The sequence below is a fragment of the Carassius auratus genome, chromosome 31 (genome assembly GCF_003368295.1).
Source record: "Carassius auratus strain Wakin chromosome 31, ASM336829v1, whole genome shotgun sequence".
In the NCBI taxonomy this organism is placed as follows: domain Eukaryota; kingdom Metazoa; phylum Chordata; class Actinopteri; order Cypriniformes; family Cyprinidae; genus Carassius; species Carassius auratus.
This window is the reverse complement of record NC_039273.1, coordinates 14645851-14664812: the sequence shown is the minus strand read 5'-3', so window position 1 is coordinate 14664812 and position 18962 is coordinate 14645851. Positions and strand designations below refer to the sequence as shown.

Below are 18962 nucleotides of genomic sequence, written 5' to 3'. Positions count from 1 at the left end.
AACAACAACAATACTAAAGCAAGAATAAAAGTTACGCCTTATTTCTTTGTATGATTATTTTGGCAGTGTTATGCAAATCTTACTACACAGTGACGTGGACATGTGGGGGCGTGTTTAAACTACAGTAGGTGTTTTAGGAGGGCTTGGACAAGTCTTACTTTCATAAAGGATATTTCTTTGGATTTGAGACTTTAGTCTTTGCAACTTTAAAGATTGTCTTTATGCACCAAAAGCTTGCAACACTCCAAAGAGAAAGGAAAAATATAAATAAAACCCATATCCCCATTTTTCAAAACACTTATAAATCATACACAATGAGTTTTTTTTGATAAAGTAAAACTGCACAATGTTTCCTGTGAGGGTTAGGTTGGTGTAGGGCCATACAATATACAGTTTCTACAGTATAAAAACCATTGCGCCTATGGGATGTCCCCACTTTTCACAAAAACAAACATGCGCGTGTGCAAAATTGCTGGAAAACTGAAGAATCTGCAGGACCTTAAATATTTTTCTGAAGAACGCTGCTCAGTTTAACTGTTCAGAACAAACAAGGGACTCATGCACAACCATCACAAAACAGAAAGACAGTCGAGGATCATCAGGTAACAGAACACAGTACTAAGAACCAAGGGTTCCCAAACTTTTGAGTGGGGTTATTTTAATAATTTCAGCATTTTTTTTGTCTTGTGGACTAAATGTTAATATCTTTTATGTACAATATCTTACTCAGGACAGTACTAAATAAAAAATAACATGCATTTAGTATGATCTCTCTTATTTTTTGAAAATTACTCGCATTTTCACAGATTCTGCAAAGGGTGCCCAAACTTTCGAGCGCCACTGTATATATATATATATATATATATATATATATATATATATATATATATATATATATTTTTTTTTTTTTTTTTTTTTTTTTTTTTGGCTATTTCTTAAAATAAACCCCAGCAACTTAAGACTGGTTTTGTGATCCAGGGTCACACACACACACCCACACACACACACACGTCCTTTTTTATTTGTTTAATAATAGCACAATAAATAAAAAAATGCAATAAAATAACAATACAACAATTGTTGCACATTGGTTAATTTCATCTGATGTTGACAAACTATATTTATTTCTCAAAAAAGAATATATATATATATATATATTTATAAAGCATTCCTCCTCCTTCAGCTGGCTGACTATTTGGCACACACACATACAAATAAATGTTTTCACCTTGCAACAAGAGTAGATGTAACATGGCGGTGCTTCTACACACCGATGACGCATGATGTCCCCTGGGCTATGAGGTGCTATTATTATAACTCATATACTCTGATGTACAGCCAGTACTGAACTGCCATAGAGACAGTTAAACACAGATATATAGACTGGGTCTGTCCCTTTTAGTGACACAAGTGAATGAATTATTTCACTCCAACTCTTTAAGGTTGGCTATTTTAGAATTGGGCTTCCTGTGTTATATAACATGGCCGCAGGATGTTGCTTAATGTACAGTACGTGATGTTCAAATTCGCATGCCCAAAGAGTCTTTTTTGATGGTTCCAACTGGAGCTACAGTATATGAGAGTTGAATGAGAAAACCAAATAATTGGTTAATAATATTTTAAGCAGTTTTTAGAAGAAATTAATAGATTTTTATGTATTTTAAGGTAAATTTTACTATGTTTGCTTTAGTTAGCAGATTAATAGTTTTTTTTTTTTTTTTTTAAGGCAAGCTTTGCTTGAATGATATAGATGAAAAGTAGAACAGGGATTTACATGAGGGATTGTGCAATGACATGATGTCCTTCTGTTCCTTGGCAGCTCTCTCTCTCTCTCTCTGTGCGCGCGCGCGTGTGTGTGTGTGTGTGTGTGTGTGTGTGTGTGTGTGTGTAAAAGGAAGAGAGGAACAGAAAGATTCATAAATATGTTTTATGTTGTATCTGAAACTGATGCTGCATCTATGAAGTTCAGAAACATTTTCTTGTGACAGATACTGCTCAAATCACATTTTCCCCAGCATTTAAAATTGAAACTACATTATTAAACAACAAAATAGTTTCCTGCAAGCTTGCCTTTTGGAGAAAATAAATCCATTTGTTTACATTAAATTAGTTTTAAATCAATTAATTTGTTTTTCTGTCACCATTTACTTCAAACCCGTATGACTTACTTCAGTCGTCAACAAAATGAGAAATTTTGCAGTACAGATATGGTCACTTTTTTCACACAGTGAGTAGTGGCAAAGTATCTTAACAGTGCACATAACTTTTCTCAGTGCTGTAGTTTAAGTGTAAAGCAACTGAAATTTAAATCATTCACAAATAATCTTCATCTTCAGTAAGCTGTTAACTGCTGCTAATGGAAGTGTTTTTATCTGAGTAAGTGTTTTAATTTGTAACAACATGAGGATGAGAAAAAGACATTTGTAATTTTGGGGGTAAACCAATCATTTAACAGCCAAAGATCTAAATTATGGGATTGTTAATAAGGCCAAATTAGCATTTCTATGCAGCAGCAATGCCACACATAAAGAAAAACATATATTTATTATTATTTTTTAATAATCTAGGATTATCAGCGTATTGTGGTCACTTTAGACAATTCCCAATTTAGTTCATATTGCATTGTGCATTAAATGAAATACATAGATCAGTGAACTACAGCATGTAATAAAATGCTTTCTGTTCATTGACTACATTTCCCTGGAGAACCAAGATAAGTGTTTGCTTAGTGTAGAAAACCCTTTACAACCTATTGACTCTCTGAAGGTCATTCTTGAATCACCCTTTATGAGATCAGAACATGCTGTGTGGATTGGAGGGAAATTAATTCATCACATTTATCTTATTGCTTTTTGTTGTCTGTTTGTGTTAGTTATGTATGTGAAAATGCCCTGTGTGTGTGTCTGTGTGTGTGTGTGAGTGTGTGTTCAGAAAAGCTTTCCTCATCACTGGTTGACTAAATTCAATTTCTCAGTCCAGTAATGGTTGCTCAGCCATATACTGAAAATATGTGTACTTCAAATGTCCTTTTCATGGCCACTGTGGCTTTTTTCTTCATGGTTGATTAAGAATATTTTAAACTTTGGGCTTTGGGTCTTCCACATCCACATCCACATATGACAGTATTTCAGGACAGAGACAGTATGTTCTGTCAGAGCTCATGCTGCCTGTCAGACTCCTGACTGTATCTGTGTCTGTGGTTTCGTGTGAGCTGACTGTGAGTAAGACTGATGGAAGACATTCCATTAATGATGCTCTGAGCTACTAATAAGCATTGACTATAAAGACAGTTTAAATGCAGGTACATGATTCCAGACTGTTTATTGCTCTGTAAGTAGATGAAAATTGTACAATTGTCCTTCATGTTTTCATAAGATCCAAGTCCATTTAAATTGTTTCTTCCATGATGCAGAGAGTTTTTGGCATTGCATTTTTCTTATGGGTTTGCATTCATTTTATGCTGATTTTTAGGGGTATAATTCTTGTTTTCTCAAGTGCAGTGCATTTTATCTGTGTTAATTACATAGTGTAGGTTTATGCTTTTTGTGGAGTATGGTTCAAAGAAACCTCTTTGTTGGTAAAATTGGCTTTTAAAGGAAATTTTTGGAAGAGTGAGTTCATTTAAACCTGTCAATCACAACACAGTATTTAAAGGGCTGCTCATTTCGTTCCTGTTACAATACTTCCAGTGTGTGTCCACTACCCCTATCTCCAACTTAATTTTATTCACTTCTACTGTATTATTAATTAATGTCCAGAGAGAGAGATATTTAGCATGATTTGGAATGTCCCATCTTTTGCTTCAAGCTGAAGTAAAAGATCTTTGCAAATTTTTTATATTTCTTAATACATTTTGTATTATTCTTATAAATTTTACATCATAACATTTTAACATGATTTATATTGTTCCAAACAAAAATATTAAGGTTTAATTTAGGTTTGAATTACAGATTACTGTATACGGTATACATGACCATTGAGGAGTTTGGGGTCAGTCATTTTTATACTTATATATTTTATGAAATAACACATTACATTGATCAAAGGTGACAGTAAAGGCATTTGTTATGTTACAAATATTCTCTATTTCAAAAATAAATACTCTTCTTCTGAACTTCTGAACCCAGAATTTTTTATATATAATTTATATATATAAAAAAAAAAACAGCACAACTGTTTTAAACGTTGATGATAATAAAAGTTTCTTGAGCATCAAATCAACATATTATAATGATTTTTAAAGAATCATGTGACACTAAAGACTGCAGATATGGCTGCTGAAAATTCAGATTCAGCTTTAAAATGCCATTATAAGAATTACATGTTAAAATGTATTAAAATAGAAAAGTTATTTTAAGCTCTAATAAAATTTCACAATATTACTGTTTTATGTGTGTGTGTGTTTAAAAGACTTTTAAAAGATTTAAATAATTTCCCCAAACTTTTATACTGTATTATATATGGTTTAATCATTTTTGTTTTATATTAGTAGTTCATGTACTCTAAACAGTATTTACTTTGACTATTTTCCTGTGAAGATGCCCACTTAGTAGGTCATTTTCATTTACAGCCATTCCCATATTCAAAAGAATGTAATTGCTGTGTGGTGTGATTCCTGCCTCCATATGATGGCTTTCATTCACCGCTGGTGAGAGCAGCTGGGTTTTAGAGCACATCCACATGGACCCATTTAGACAAACTACAGTGACTCTGTGCTTATTGACTGTGTGGCAGCCATTTAGTGGCTGAGTATTAGATGTTCACTCAGGTTCTCAAACATATTTATTAACCTTACTCATTCTCTGCCATTCTTTTTTTTTTGCCTTTCAGCCATCATCAACCCCAAAGCACCCAAAGAAACCAAAAGCTTCAATTTTGATTACTCCTATTGGTCACACACCTCAGTAAGTCAGAACTACTTCAAAAAAGACATTGAACTAAAATGTAACTTAGAAAAATCAGCGTTGCTTGCAGTGTACTATACCAAACATGTTGCGTTTAAAAAGATGAAAGAAGAAATGCCTTCAAATGACCAAAGATCATATATATTTGACTTTATCTATCCACAGCCAGAAGATATCAACTATGCCTCCCAGCAGCAGGTGTACAGAGACATTGGAGAGGAAATGTTACTTCACGCCTTTGAGGGCTACAACGTCTGTATTTTTGCATACGGCCAGACTGGGGCCGGTAAATCTTATACCATGATGGGCAAACAGGAGAAGGACCAGGAGGGCATCATTCCACTGGTAACAAAAAGATGCAAGAATAAGCAAATATGAAGAAGAAACAGCATTTCTAAATGTCAATTTAAGCACTTATATGCCACGTTTCGGCTGCAAAAGTAGCCTTTTTGTGCATCTGTCACTCCCGTCACATTGGCATTGCTGGATAAACAGGAAAATCTATTCAGAGGCAGTGTGAACAAGATCAGTTCAAACAGAGTAGATAGATAGTACACAGTAAGATGTTCACTTATTAAACTCTCTATTATGTCTGTTTCTTTCCTCTTCTCCCCTCCATCCTAACCATCAGCTGTGTGAAGACCTTTTCACCAAGATTAATGACAATAATACTGATAACAACATGTCCTATTCTGTGGAGGTAAGATTTGGCCAAGCCCTTTTTTTTCTATTTCAAATCTTTGTGCAGCTTAATTCCAAAGCAACACGTATGGCATATTTGATGAATCTTGGCCCTATTTTCACAGTTATTGTATATATATATATATATATATATATATATATATATATATATATATATATATATATATATAAACATTTAACAGTCTATTATTTTCGTCCATTCAGGTCAGTTATATGGAGATTTACTGTGAAAGAGTACGAGATCTTCTGAACCCAAAAAACAAAGGAAATCTGCGTGTGCGAGAGCACCCATTACTGGGCCCGTATGTAGAGGATCTGTCCAAACTCGCCGTCACATCATATAATGACATTCAAGACCTGATGGACTCAGGGAATAAGGCTAGGTATTCTATTCTAGTCTATTCTATTGTTATGGAGTGTTCAAATAATTTCTATATGACTGTAATTACAATTTTCCAACAGTTAAAAACTATTCATCTACTTTTCAAAAGTTTGGGTCAGAAAGATTTTTGTTTAAAAGACATTCATATTTTATTAAGCCAGGACACCTTAAATTGATTAAAAGTGACAGTGAAGACATGTTTTATATTTTAAAAACTAAATTGAAAAATGCAAATAAATACTGTTCTTTTGAACTTTCTAATTATCAAAAAACTTTTAGAATTTTATTTGATAAAATTGGACTGATTTGACTCTCATGATGCAATGAAGCCTAAGTGATTTCTGCCATAAAAACAACTAAAGCTAGTCACCTGACCTAAACTCATTTTTGAATTCTGTTCAAGAAGGCATTTTATTGTAGCCTCTTTATACTTAAACATTTAGCGAGAGCACATAGAAGTGATTTAATGTAGTCATTAAATGATATGCTGTCTTCTAAGCCGTACATGGATTTCTCTAGATTTTGAGGGTTGTCATAGAAACAAATCATTTCTGAGTCTGAGGACATAATCAGCTCAGAGTAGAATCTCAGTTTGTAATTACAGTAATTCTTGCACAATGTGAAAATGTTCTGTTCTGTTCTGTTCTGTCCCTTCTTCTATTCTATTCTATTCTATTCTATTCTATTCTATTCTATTCTATTCTATTCTATTCTATTCTATTCTATTCTGGCTTCTAGAAATAATCAATAATAGCCTTTCGCTGCACAGACAATTAGTCTCACTCCTCAGTACAGTCCTGGTCACATTTGTTTTTTCAAGGTCTTCATGACCACATTGAGAGAAAAATACAAACAAATATTTACTTATTATTTGGGCTTATCATCATGGAAACAAATGGACCATTTAATTCCACGAGGCATTGTGTTAGCGTCAGTCAATGGTTCTGTAATCTCTGAGGTGTTGAGCTGCACCCCTGCCAATACACTACACTTCCCTCCTACACTATTTAGCCTGTTATGTAAGTTATGTTAACAGACAGCAGCTAATTAATGTAATAAATAATTAGGAGGTCTAAAATTTGTAGCCAAAAAAAGGTAATGTACTGTGTAGTCTTGAGGTCAATTTTTAATTTTAGCTGGATCTGATGAATATGAACTACCATACAAAATTTGGGGGTTGGTAAGACTTTTTTTTTAATGTTTTGAAAGAATCCCTAAATGCTCACTAAGACATCATGATCAAAAATACAGTAAAAATAGTCTTACAAATTTAAAATAAACATTTCCCATTGTTCATTCTTCTTTCTATGTGTTTTAAAATGTTTTTTTTTTTCCTGTGATGGCAAAACTGAATTTCCAATAGCCATCACTCCAGCATCAAGTAACAAAAAAACATGAAAACAATTTTTCTACTTCTTATATTTTGTGGAAATTTTGATTTCAGGATTTTCTGAAGAATTTAGAAAGTTCAAAAAATCATTTATATATATATATATATATATATATATATATATATATATATATATATATATAAAATGTTTCACATTTTTATTACAGGGTAAATTTTTACTGTACCTTTTGATCAATTTAATTAATCCTTACTGAATGACAGTATTTATAACAAAAATTGTACTGCCCCCAAATGTTTGAACAGTACCGTATTTTAGAACTTTTCCTAAATACATCAGGAAAACCTTGTTAAATCGTTAAACTTCAGTTTGGGATCAGGGATCAGATGATTCACAGAAGTAGAAGTTAGTGCAAATGCTGTAATAGGATTTAAAGAGATCTGAGAAAACTCTAAATACACAGCACTTCCTCAAATAGATTGGAGTCTGAGAACTCAATATGAAATACATTTCTGAATGGTGAAATTCTGTTATCCAGGACAGTAGCAGCCACTAACATGAATGAGACCAGCAGCCGTTCACACGCTGTCTTCAACATCATCTTCACCCAGAAGCGTCATGACTCAGAGACAGACAACACTTCAGAAAAGGTACATGCTGCTGTTGCATATAACTGACCCTGTCAGTCACTATAAACAGCTCTGTTTAGAGCGAGAGGTTAGGCCACTTGTCTCCCACCCTTATACAGGGCTTTGTTGGACGACTTTGACATCGGGAGTTTTTTGATGTGAAAGGTGATATGGGCTCGTCCATTTCTCAGCATGTTCATTATTGACCTCTCCTGAACTTTTCTGGCAGGTCAGCAAAATCAGTCTGGTGGATTTAGCCGGGAGTGAGAGAGCTGATTCCACTGGAGCCAAAGGCACACGCCTCAAGGTGACTATATATATATATATATATATATATATATATATATATATATATATATATATATATATATATATATATATATATTAACTGTCCAAGTTCTCTTCCTATCCCCCATTGTCTGTTATCCTTTCCTGCCCTCTATTTAACTCCCTCAGTTTCTACATTAACTGTATCTTTTTTAACATCAACAAATGTATTTTTCTCTTTCTCCATTTGTCCTCTGATTCTCTCCACATACTTCCTGCTTGAAAGTAATCTGCTTCATTAAATCATGAATTTTTTTTTTGAGTTTGGAATTGTAATTCTATTTTCTACCTAATCTTTTCTTCCCAGGAAGGGGCAAACATCAATAAATCACTCACTACCCTGGGAAAAGTCATTTCAGCCCTGGCAGAGGTGGTAAGTGTTTTGTTTTGCTGTGAGCCTTGAGGATGTTGGATGCTTTATTATTCTCTGCATAAAAACTTCAATGTATGTCAGTTTAATCGCCTGTTTTTTTTATTTTATCACTTATTTTTGCAGGATTCTGGCTCAAACAAGGTATAATATAATCTATAATATAATTTCATAAAATGTATTTATTTATTTAATAATTACTTTTCTCCCCCACACAGAATAAAAAGAAGAAGAAAGTAGAAAATTTTATTCCTTACAGGGATTCTGTGCTGACCTGGCTACTGAGAGAGAACCTCGGTATGTATCAGGGTGTTCTGGCACATGAAAGAGGATTTTAATGTACTGTCGCTCTTGAAGTACTTGACCTTTGATCTCTGCAGGTGGCAACTCTCGCACCGCAATGGTGGCAGCGCTCAGTCCTGCCGACATCAACTATGATGAAACCCTCAGCACTCTCAGGTATTCTGCCTCAATACAACACCAGTTTCATCTGAGGTTGGTAATGAGCTAGTTAATGAGCTGAGGGGTACAGCAGTATGGTACATAATGAGAATGTTCCTGTACCCTCTCAAAACACCTGCCTCCTAAACGCCCTTCAAAGATGCTGGTGTACAGTAATCCTGCTAAGCAAAGTAATTGGGCACCTGTCAGTGTGTATGTGTGTGCAAAATTTTTTTTTTTATTATACTATGTGTATATATCTAATGCAACAGCCATAAGAAAGCAGCATTATCAAAACATGTTTTTATATATGTTACCATTTATTTATTCTTCTTTATCATCTTTCCACTTTCTATGGGATTCAGGTATGCAGACAGGGCTAAGCAGATCCGTTGTAATGCTGTGATCAATGAAGATCCTAATAACCGTCTGGTGCGTGAGCTGAAAGATGAGGTGTCCCGTCTGAAGGATCTCCTCTATGCCCAAGGCCTGGGTGACATCATCGAGAGTAAGACCATTTGGTTTTTATCTGCTCTGCCTTCATTTCATCATAAGTATTTCATCAGACAGCTTGCGACCACTTTTGTTTTTATGGTACTGAGACACGCGTTACTGCATATGTTTTGTTGTTCTGTTCCAAATCCTTGTAAGCTGCCTGCAGAGGCAGAGCTTTTTTAAAGCATCACAGATGGCAACAGCTGTTTAAAACAAGTAGGCAACATAAGTAGGCTGCCTTCTAAGCTCATTTTGGCCATATTTTAAGGAAACGTGAAAAGGTGAAACACTGTAAAAAAAAAAAAAAAAAATGAATCCAAAATGGTGGATGAAAGATAGAAATGTTGTCTGAATATATGCTAGCTATAGTACAGTCAGTCCTGAAAGCATCAATGGAAAAAAAATCAGTGCTACAATTTTTTTTATGTTAATATTTGTATTTGCTATGTACTGTTAGGTTTATTAGAGTATCAAACTGTTAGCTTATCAACATGCTAACATCAAACTTTAACATCAGTTTGAGTCTCAGTGTTGAGCACTACTTGTGCACCACGTGAAGTTGCTGTCAACATAAAGTATACACAATCGATCACTCATTATATTTCATAACAGCCAATGCTGCCTTTTTAAGCAGCGGCCTATGAAGACAGTAGGCAGCAAACAGCTTGCAAGGTTTTGGATCAGAGCTCTTATATCTCTATAAGAGATGGAAGAGAGTTGCATATATATAATCATGGATGGTTAAAATGAAGTATTAATAGTTAATTCAAAATACACACACACACACACACACACACATTAAAATGTACACTCTTTAAAAAAACTCACATTGATTCACTGGGTCCTCTACTCTTCCCTGTGCATTCCTAACTCTATTTCTTCTAATCACTCATTTCTTTTCTCATCCTATCGTCTCTCGATGGTGATCCCAGCGGGGAAATGCCTTAGAACAGCCGATCTGGAGTCCAGCCCTCTGGGTTTGGTACAATTCAGTGTCAAGTGTCTTTCAAACGTCTAATTCAGATTCAGAATTTCCTCTTAGCTCTTATGTCAAACAATTCGCCTCACGTTCTTCTCTTTCTCTTGCTTTCTGTTCAATTGAATATCTTTTATCTTTTTTTCCTCTTACTCTTGTTTCTTCTTTGTCACTCTCTCTCAGCGTTTCGGGGGCCAGCTGAGGATTTTGCTGGTTTGAAATGTGTGTTTCTTGGGCTCTGTCTCACTCTCTCTTCAATGCTTTTGCAGTTTTTATGGATAAAGCAGAAATCTGCAGCCTCAGAGTCAATTCAAGGGTTTGAGAGAAAATTCATACTCTCTCAATCACACAAAAATTATATCAGAGCCATGTTCATGTCATATTCCGTGAAAGCCTTAAATGTTTGTATGTTAAGGCTATCAAACTAATTATGTAATTGCCAGTAACAATTATACCATTATATGTTTGACATTATATAAACAATATAGAAAATTATATAAAAGCATTACTATACGAGATATTTATTTTGTATGTAATATTTGTATTATTATAAATAATGTAGATATTAGGAAAGTTACATTTGTAATGGACAAACATAATACAGTCTTCTAAAAATCTAAATAATTTGTTACTAAATAATAATTATTTTGGTTGTTGCTTTTTTCTAACCCTGGTTGCTTGAGTGGTTTCTGAGCTGAAAGCTGCTTTATCTAGTCTGGATCTGCAGGGCTGTGTGTTCCCTCTCTCTTTTTCAATGCTTCTTTTTTGCTATCTTTCTCTTTTGGCTTGCAATGCAGAGCAGGATAAATGTTAAATGTCACTTATGAACTGATTTCACTCATCCACTTATCTGTTATATTAGTAATGTTCTTCATTTGTCCTCACACTGTCAGCATTTTCTATATGTTTCATTTAAAAGTGCACTAAGAGAATTTAGAAAAAACGCTTTTGACCATAGTGTCGGACCGAGTCCCAAAACAAACTCGCAGCCAATCAGCAGTTAGGGGCGTGTCTAGTAATGATAGGGAAAAGATAGCACTCAGTGAGTGCTCAGGACCAATATTAGCTGATCGACTAAAGATTGCAAGACATGGCAAAAAAAGGAAAATTTTGGAGAAACAAAACATAAAATGGAGGGTCACGATCAGGCAAGAGGTAGGACCCGTGTAAATATTGGAAACATTTCCAGCAGTGGACTCAAGTAGCAGGAAGGCCTGGAATCGGACGCTATGGTTGCTTTGTTTCTTCTTGACAAGTGAGTTATGCTGATTTTGCTTTTTTACCCAACTTTTCTGTGTTGGCTTTTGCTTGAATATGCTGCGGCCGGCAGCTAGAGCAGATTCCGCCATCTTCGTTGCTAGGGTTGTGTACGTGTGGGGCGGAGTTATCAAAATAGAGGCGAGGTGCTGTTGGGGTATGGGCGTGTTTGTTTTGGTGCTTTCAAATATCATCATCATTTGACAAAAATCGCTTAGTGCACCTTGAGAATGAACAGGTTTAGTGATGATGCTTAAGAATTGTGGTTTAATGCTGAAATCAGTGGCCTTACAAAATTGTCTGCACACTCTATCCCCACTTACAAATGTACAGTATAAATGTAATTTTATTAGATAACTAGGTATCAAAGAAAGTGGCATCTGCAGTGTGCTACTTTACAAAATTTTCTTTTCTAATGTAAGGAAATTTATTATTTTTTAAGTGTGAATTAGTTTAATATGCTTTACAGTTCTCTAAAACCCCTTTCACACTGCAATTCCAGCAAATACAGGGGTAAAATGTTACTGCAATTGTTCCCTGGTCGCTAGATTTGGCACTTTCACACTGCCAGTGATGACCCGGTATATGTGCGTGCTTTCACACACAACCCTTGAAGATCCCGTAACGACACGTGACATCAGCGCGTGATGTGTAATGTACGAGTCGACAACGCTAGGCACGTTATACTTTTACTGAAGCAAGCAAACGATCTCGGCGTCAGCATGGAAAGTGAGGAACTAACTGATCTCTGCTTCATTACAGTTTGCACATATGTTTTCATTGCGAACGTTGATCTTCCTTCAAAACAGCCGGTAAAAGAGTCGCGCGATAACGCGCGTCATCACTTCGACACGGAATTAGATCTGGCTTTTGTTCACACAGCGCTCGTCCTGGGTCAAACCCCCCAATGTTACTAGGTCCCTGACCCTGGTTCGATTCGGTAATCAATTCCGGGACATGGTTGTTTTCACACAGAAGGCGACCCAGCAATATTCCGGAAATATTGCGGGTCCGACGTGCAGTGTGAAAGGGGCTTAAGACATGAGGCAAGGCTTATTTCTGCTTATATTTTTCTTATATCAGATGTGTGTTTGAGTGATAGCTCGTGTTATCTGAAGCTTTATGCAGTGGCTGCCTGTTGCTAGCTGCAGCTTTATTAACAGCTAAACATCAGACCATAAAACTTTTTAATATCCTATGTAACAAAACTCACCTTTAAAGCTAATGATGATTAGGGTATGGGGGTAGAATTTGCGGTATGGATCTTACCTCTTCACCTCTTATATATATATACATGTCACTCTAAAACCTGCAATTGTTACATCAAGGAAGAGTTTCTACGTAATTTGTCATTAGTTGATTTAGTCAGGTGAAATAATTTTGATTTACAGTTTATTTAGATGTCATTCAGTGCTTTTTATCAATTATTTAATAAAAAAAAAAAAAAAAAAAACCTATGTGAAATGGACTTGATATAAGATTTCTTTTCTCAGGGTTTTGGTAGAAGGCGTAATGGAATACAATCATGCCCAGTTTTCCAAACCAAGAGAATAATTTTCTTATTGGCAGCAATCATTTTAGATGAAGTTTCAGTGATTTTTTTATGTGTCTTTCTCATTTTATTTTAGTTTTAGTTTTTTTTTAACCAATCATTCTTTATAGCTTTAATTGTTTTGTTTTTTCAGTCTTAGTAAGTTTAGTACTTAAACTTATTTATTTCAGTTAGTTGCCAAATCAACATTTATAATTTTCATTTAATTTTAAGTTTATATAATGTATTTTAATTATAAAAAAATATATTCTATTTGATCTAAGTAATTTTTTGTGAAGTTAGTGAAAATCGCCTTTGCTAAAAACAAGGTCGAGTATCTGCACTTTTCTAGACATATCACTGGCCAGTTGTGAAAAATATTTTTAGTGCATCTTTGATCAAATTTGCTGTGTGTGGATGCAGCCTTTATTCAAACAGAGATTAATGATGTAGAGAGGGGGACAAAAAGCTTAGTTAATCTCAAGCCTAGCATGCACTAGCTCAGAGCACTGCTTTAAACAGAGACTATTACCAGAAGTGCCTTTCTTTAGTGTAGATTATGTAATCCTCTCATATCAGCTGTCAAATAGCACTTGAATCCCCAATCTCCATCTCAGATTTGTGTTTAGTCATTTGTCACCAGGGGACATGTCTTCTCACATTTTACCCCAGATACTCGCCTTGTAGCTCTCTTAGGAGTAGTAACACCGAGTAAGCGCTCTGTTGCCATAGCAGCACTGTCAGAGCTGAGAGATGTTATTGTGCCGAAGGTTACAGAGATATTACAAAGCCAAACTCTCTGTAGAATATAGGTTTATTCAGCTGTTATATCCCGTGTTACATTTCATATGGTATTAACATAACATTTCATCTAGAGATATATGCTATTATGGTTGGATAGGTGGATATTATATGAAATGCTAACAGTGTCTCTTAATATGAGAAACGTGGGAGGATTTATCCTGTGTGCAGCTCAAAAGAGTCGTGAATGTTGTTTTGTATCTCAGATGTGGGCTGTAAGTTGTTTCACTGTCAAATGGATTTTATGAGAGCATAATGGAGCTGGTATTGGAGGTTTTACTGTGGTCAGCAATGACGATCTCTCTGGTTAGTGACGACAGTAAAGAGTCAGTGGCTTTTAAGCAGAAATATGAGCTCATTGCTAATGTACTACAGTCTACATTTGCTTATCTGAAATGTATGTTAATTATGAGAGATGGGATGGGAATACATACTGTTAAGGATAGGAAAAATCTTGGCTAAAATAGCATGGCATTCTCCTTCTAGACAGCATTTATATAGGCAAAAGTCTGCATAATGCATATTTTCTCTATACATTTTTCTTAGGTATATTTTACCAGTATTTTAGGAATCATTTTTGGATAATCTCAAACCTATGGGCATAAAAGCCCCCAAACTCCTTTGGTTATATGCATAAGGTATAGTTCACTCAAAAATTAAAAATTCTGTCATCATTTACTCGGCTTCATGTCATTCCAAACTCATATGACTTTCTTCTTCTGAAGAATACATGAGAAGACCTTCTGAAAAATGTTTTAGCTGTTTTTGTCTAAATCATGAAAGTCAGTTTGATTTTAAGGTCCCAAACTTCATTTGACTGATATGAAACTTTCTGAAGCGACATGATCACATGTTTAATCGAACTGAAATTTAAGCCTTTATACACCAGTCATATATATATATATATATATATATATATATATATATAAAAAGAAAAAATGATACGAAAATACAAATAACAAATAGTCTCAATGGGCCCTATCATACACCCGGCGCAATGCGATGCAAGGCGCAGCGCAAGTGTGTTTGCTAGTTTCAGTCCAGCGCCGTTAGCATTTTCCCGTCCAGCGCCACGTCATTTAATTAGCAAATGCATTTGCACTTATTTGTGCGCCCATGGGCGTGCTGGTCTAAAAAAGACGTGTGTACAGGCGCATTCATATCGGAGACACGTTCTGTCTTTGTGCTTGCCAAATTCCACCGTGTAAATAGCAAATCCGTCATGGCACGAGCGCTACTGGCTCTTAAAGGGAATGGAAGATGAGATTCTGATTGGTTTATTGCATGTTACGCCCAAAAAACACCCATTACTCATTAAGAGAATAGGACCCATTATGTGAGAACTTATAAAGTTTAACATTACTTGACGTTTGAAGTTGTAGTTTCATATTTTATGTAGTCGTTGTATGCCAACGTTAATCAGTGCTTTAATTGGACTTGAGAATAAATGAAGGCTTAATTTAGATCTGTTCATCATATAAAGTGATTGTGTCACTTCACAAGGCTTATAATATACAAGCTGGATAATATACTGGATTCATTCTACAGTAGCATTTTATCATTTTTGGGTCATGAACATTTTGGATACCATTGACTTTCATAATATGTTCCTAAATATGTTGTATGAGAATTAGTGTGTTGAAAACGAGGCTTTGGAGGACAGACATTTTATGGTGGGGGGGGTGTTGAAGTAAAGAAAAATTGTCAGCTAAACAATCTGTATGTTTTTAAACAAAAGTCCAATCCATTGTGTAGTTAACACACTGTGCTTCTGTCCCGTACAGCCTCGTTTTCATTCCTGACAAAAATGATGACACTGACTAAGGTCCATTGTATTGTGAGGAAGAAAGAAAATTATGTTTGATGAGGGAGAGTAAGTTATGACAGAATTTTCAGTTTTAGCTGAAGTACTCTTTTAGGACCAAGAAAGAATTGCCAGTTAGTTGCTTAAATGGACTTACATCATTTTGCTCAACGTACACTAACAAATATAAGAAACTGGTGTGTCAAATAACAGCCCAGATCAATGCATGCATGCCTGTTAAATATTTGAGCTGTGGCTCTCAGGTTGCTGTCATTGGATGGCCGGTGTGTAACGCTGTAGCTGAAGCCAGCAGTGCTACTTTACGCTTGAGATGACTGGCGTGTCTCTGTGCTGACGGGTGCTTGCGCTAGATCTCCTATTTTATTTTAGCTTGTTTCCTTTATTGTCTTTGACTGTCTGCTTCTTCTTTGTATCTTGGGCGTTTCTCCTCACATGTGAACTCAAATTTCGGGGTCTCTGAATTCAAATTCATTTCAAGCTGCATGTCTTTCTCTGTCTTCTTTTCTCTACCTCTCCTTCCTTCTGCTCGTCCTCTTCCTGTCTGCTTCTCTCGGAACTCCGTGTCGGTCACCTCCTGCCTCCCTCTTCCCACCCCCCTGCCCCGACAGACATATCCGATTACAAGAACAATAACAATAGTGGCCAAGCTGTCAATCAAAGAGGTGATCTCTCCACAGTGACCAATGCTATGACGGGGATGAGCCCCTCCCCATCTCTCTCCGCCCTGTCCAGCCGGGCTGGTTCCATCAGCAGCCTCCATGATCGCATCATGTTCAGCCCAGGGAGCGAGGAAGCCATCGAGAGACTCAAGGTGACTGGCATAAAGCATAAAACCCTGACAAAACTGACTTAAATCATTGAAATATACATATGAAAACATTTGCCTTATATAGCTTCAGATTAAAGGGGTCATATCATTGTTTTTTTTTTTATAATCCGTACTTACAAGCAGTAATAACTAAAACTGTTAAAAACTATTTTTGTTAATTGAAATAAATTTTTAATCAAATATAAATATTAAATTAAAAATGTTAACTTAAATGAAAACGAGAAATGTTTTATGGGCAACTAACTGAAATGGAATAAGTTGAAGTTGAAAAAAATGATAAAAAATTCTAGACATAAAAAACGAATAAAATGACATAACAAATGTACTAAAACTTAAATTGAAATAAAAATGAACAAAGTAAAAATAAAAGGTAATTTAAAATATGAGTAAATACTACAGTAATACTAATGTAACACTGCCTATGACGGTACCTTTGAAGGATAATTTACTGGTGTGTACCAACTGACGCAGACGCAACACTGAATATCATCAGATTACAGTCACTTCTCAAAAATTCCATAACCGAAAAACCCCCAATTGAACATGTTCAATCTGCAAAAAAAGTGCTGACCACAGCAACAGATGCAGATATTGGTAAGAGGCAGCCACTGTGGATTGAACCAAAAAAATGACAAACATGCCAGTTGCTGCTGGTTGGAGTCTGACGGTGAAGTGAGAATTAGCCTTATGATCACATGCAATTTGTGGCTCTGGAAATTGGTTCAAAAGAGAAAGGTTGCAGAGATAAACACCTATTAGCAATGACCAACCAAAAACCCACCATTGAAATGAATAACTAACCCAAAAAATAGATTGTCTAAAGATTTAAGTCTCACATTAATAAATGTATAAAACTTACCGTAGATTGGTAGAATATTTTAACTTGATATTTTTTGCAATGCCAATTAGGAAACTGAGAAAATTATTGCTGAGCTCAATGAAACCTGGGAAGAGAAGCTTCGCCGTACAGAGGCCATCAGAATGGACAGGTTTGTTGTATGAAGCCTTATGTGATTGATAAGTAGTTTCCCGTTATGTGTAAGTTAACATATGAAAAACACCTCCATTGGTTTCCCCAGAGAAGCACTGCTGGCTGAGATGGGAGTGGCCATGCGTGAGGATGGAGGAACTGTTGGAGTCTTTTCACCAAAGAAGGTAAAAGATTATAAAGGCTGTAGGGAGAAACCGTGTACAGGTAGACCACATATTAAGGCTAATATGCTTGTTCAAATAACCAAATAAGCCTGTGATTGTCTTCACGTTCCTCTTCTGGAAGTCCGTGCAGAGAAAACCTCAGCCCATTTTTATAGACACTGTTGGGCTGTTCTCTCCCAATGAGGTTGGTTGACATGGATACTGTGTGTGATTGCATCCTGATCTCTCCTCTTTGACTCTTCTAATGTACCTCTGTGTGTTTTTCCTATCAGAGCTCTTTTAAATGTGCCTGTGATCTTTATTTAGGCATAACTGTGATATGAATGTTGATGTGCTGCAATTCCTTCTAGTCTTTATAAGTAACTTTGAAGCACTTTGAAGACTTCAGATCTAAAGCATCGTGGCCATATGATGCTTTTAAAGGCTTTCTGACTGGAATCTTATTCAAATTTACGATATCTAAATCTAATCGCATGCATTTTGGATATCGAAATTAAAACTTGGTGTAAAGATGGCTGTTTCGGTCAAATAGTTTGACTTGTATCTTATTTTCCTCTTTGAAAAGGTTGTCTAAATACATTTTGTACAAGTGCTCGCAAGGCAACATCTACACATAATTATGTCTGAACTGCTTGGTGCATAGACTTCATTGAAACTTATCAATGTCAATAATTGCATCTCTTGTTTTTCTTTTGCCCCTATTATTCATACTCTAAGAAGTTTTAAAAGACGAAAATCTCTAAATGCATGTAATTTTATGAACAAGATTTTTCTTGTTCATAAAGCCGTTTACACAGATATACATCACAATAGGGAGGAAAAGACTATCAGAGTTTCCATTTCATTCCAACTATGTCTATTTATAGTCACATTTAGACTGTGGAATAAAGGTATTGATTCTAGTATTAAGCTGACAGAAAACAAGACGCAGTGCAACCTTCCTGTGGCATTTAGCCAAATCCAAGAACCGTTAACTTATCTGAAACTAT

The 18962-nt window shown here is 35.5% G+C and overlaps 1 protein-coding gene across 12 annotated transcripts in view; it reads left to right on the top strand.

The window, feature by feature from the left end:
- LOC113050630 (kinesin-like protein KIF1A) overlaps positions 1–18962 on the top strand; it is a 64312-nt gene that overhangs the window by 16301 nt on the left and 29049 nt on the right. For 8 of the 12 annotated variants that reach the window (XM_026213822.1, XM_026213821.1, XM_026213820.1 and 5 more), the window contains exons 5-19: positions 4831–4904; positions 5070–5249; positions 5536–5604; positions 5811–5989; positions 7876–7987; positions 8196–8273; positions 8601–8666; positions 8790–8807; positions 8882–8960; positions 9044–9122; positions 9470–9612; positions 10759–10797; positions 16667–16800; positions 17728–17807; positions 17898–17973. In XM_026213822.1, the coding sequence (XP_026069607.1) occupies positions 4831–4904; positions 5070–5249; positions 5536–5604; positions 5811–5989; positions 7876–7987; positions 8196–8273; positions 8601–8666; positions 8790–8807; positions 8882–8960; positions 9044–9122; positions 9470–9612; positions 10759–10797; positions 16667–16800; positions 17728–17807; positions 17898–17973 (1406 nt within the window). The remainder of the gene's footprint in view (positions 1–4830; positions 4905–5069; positions 5250–5535; positions 5605–5810; positions 5990–7875; positions 7988–8195; positions 8274–8600; positions 8667–8789; positions 8808–8881; positions 8961–9043; positions 9123–9469; positions 9613–10758; positions 10798–16666; positions 16801–17727; positions 17808–17897; positions 17974–18962) is intronic. The other 4 variants (XM_026213825.1, XM_026213824.1, XM_026213823.1 and 1 more) reach the window with 1 other exon arrangement.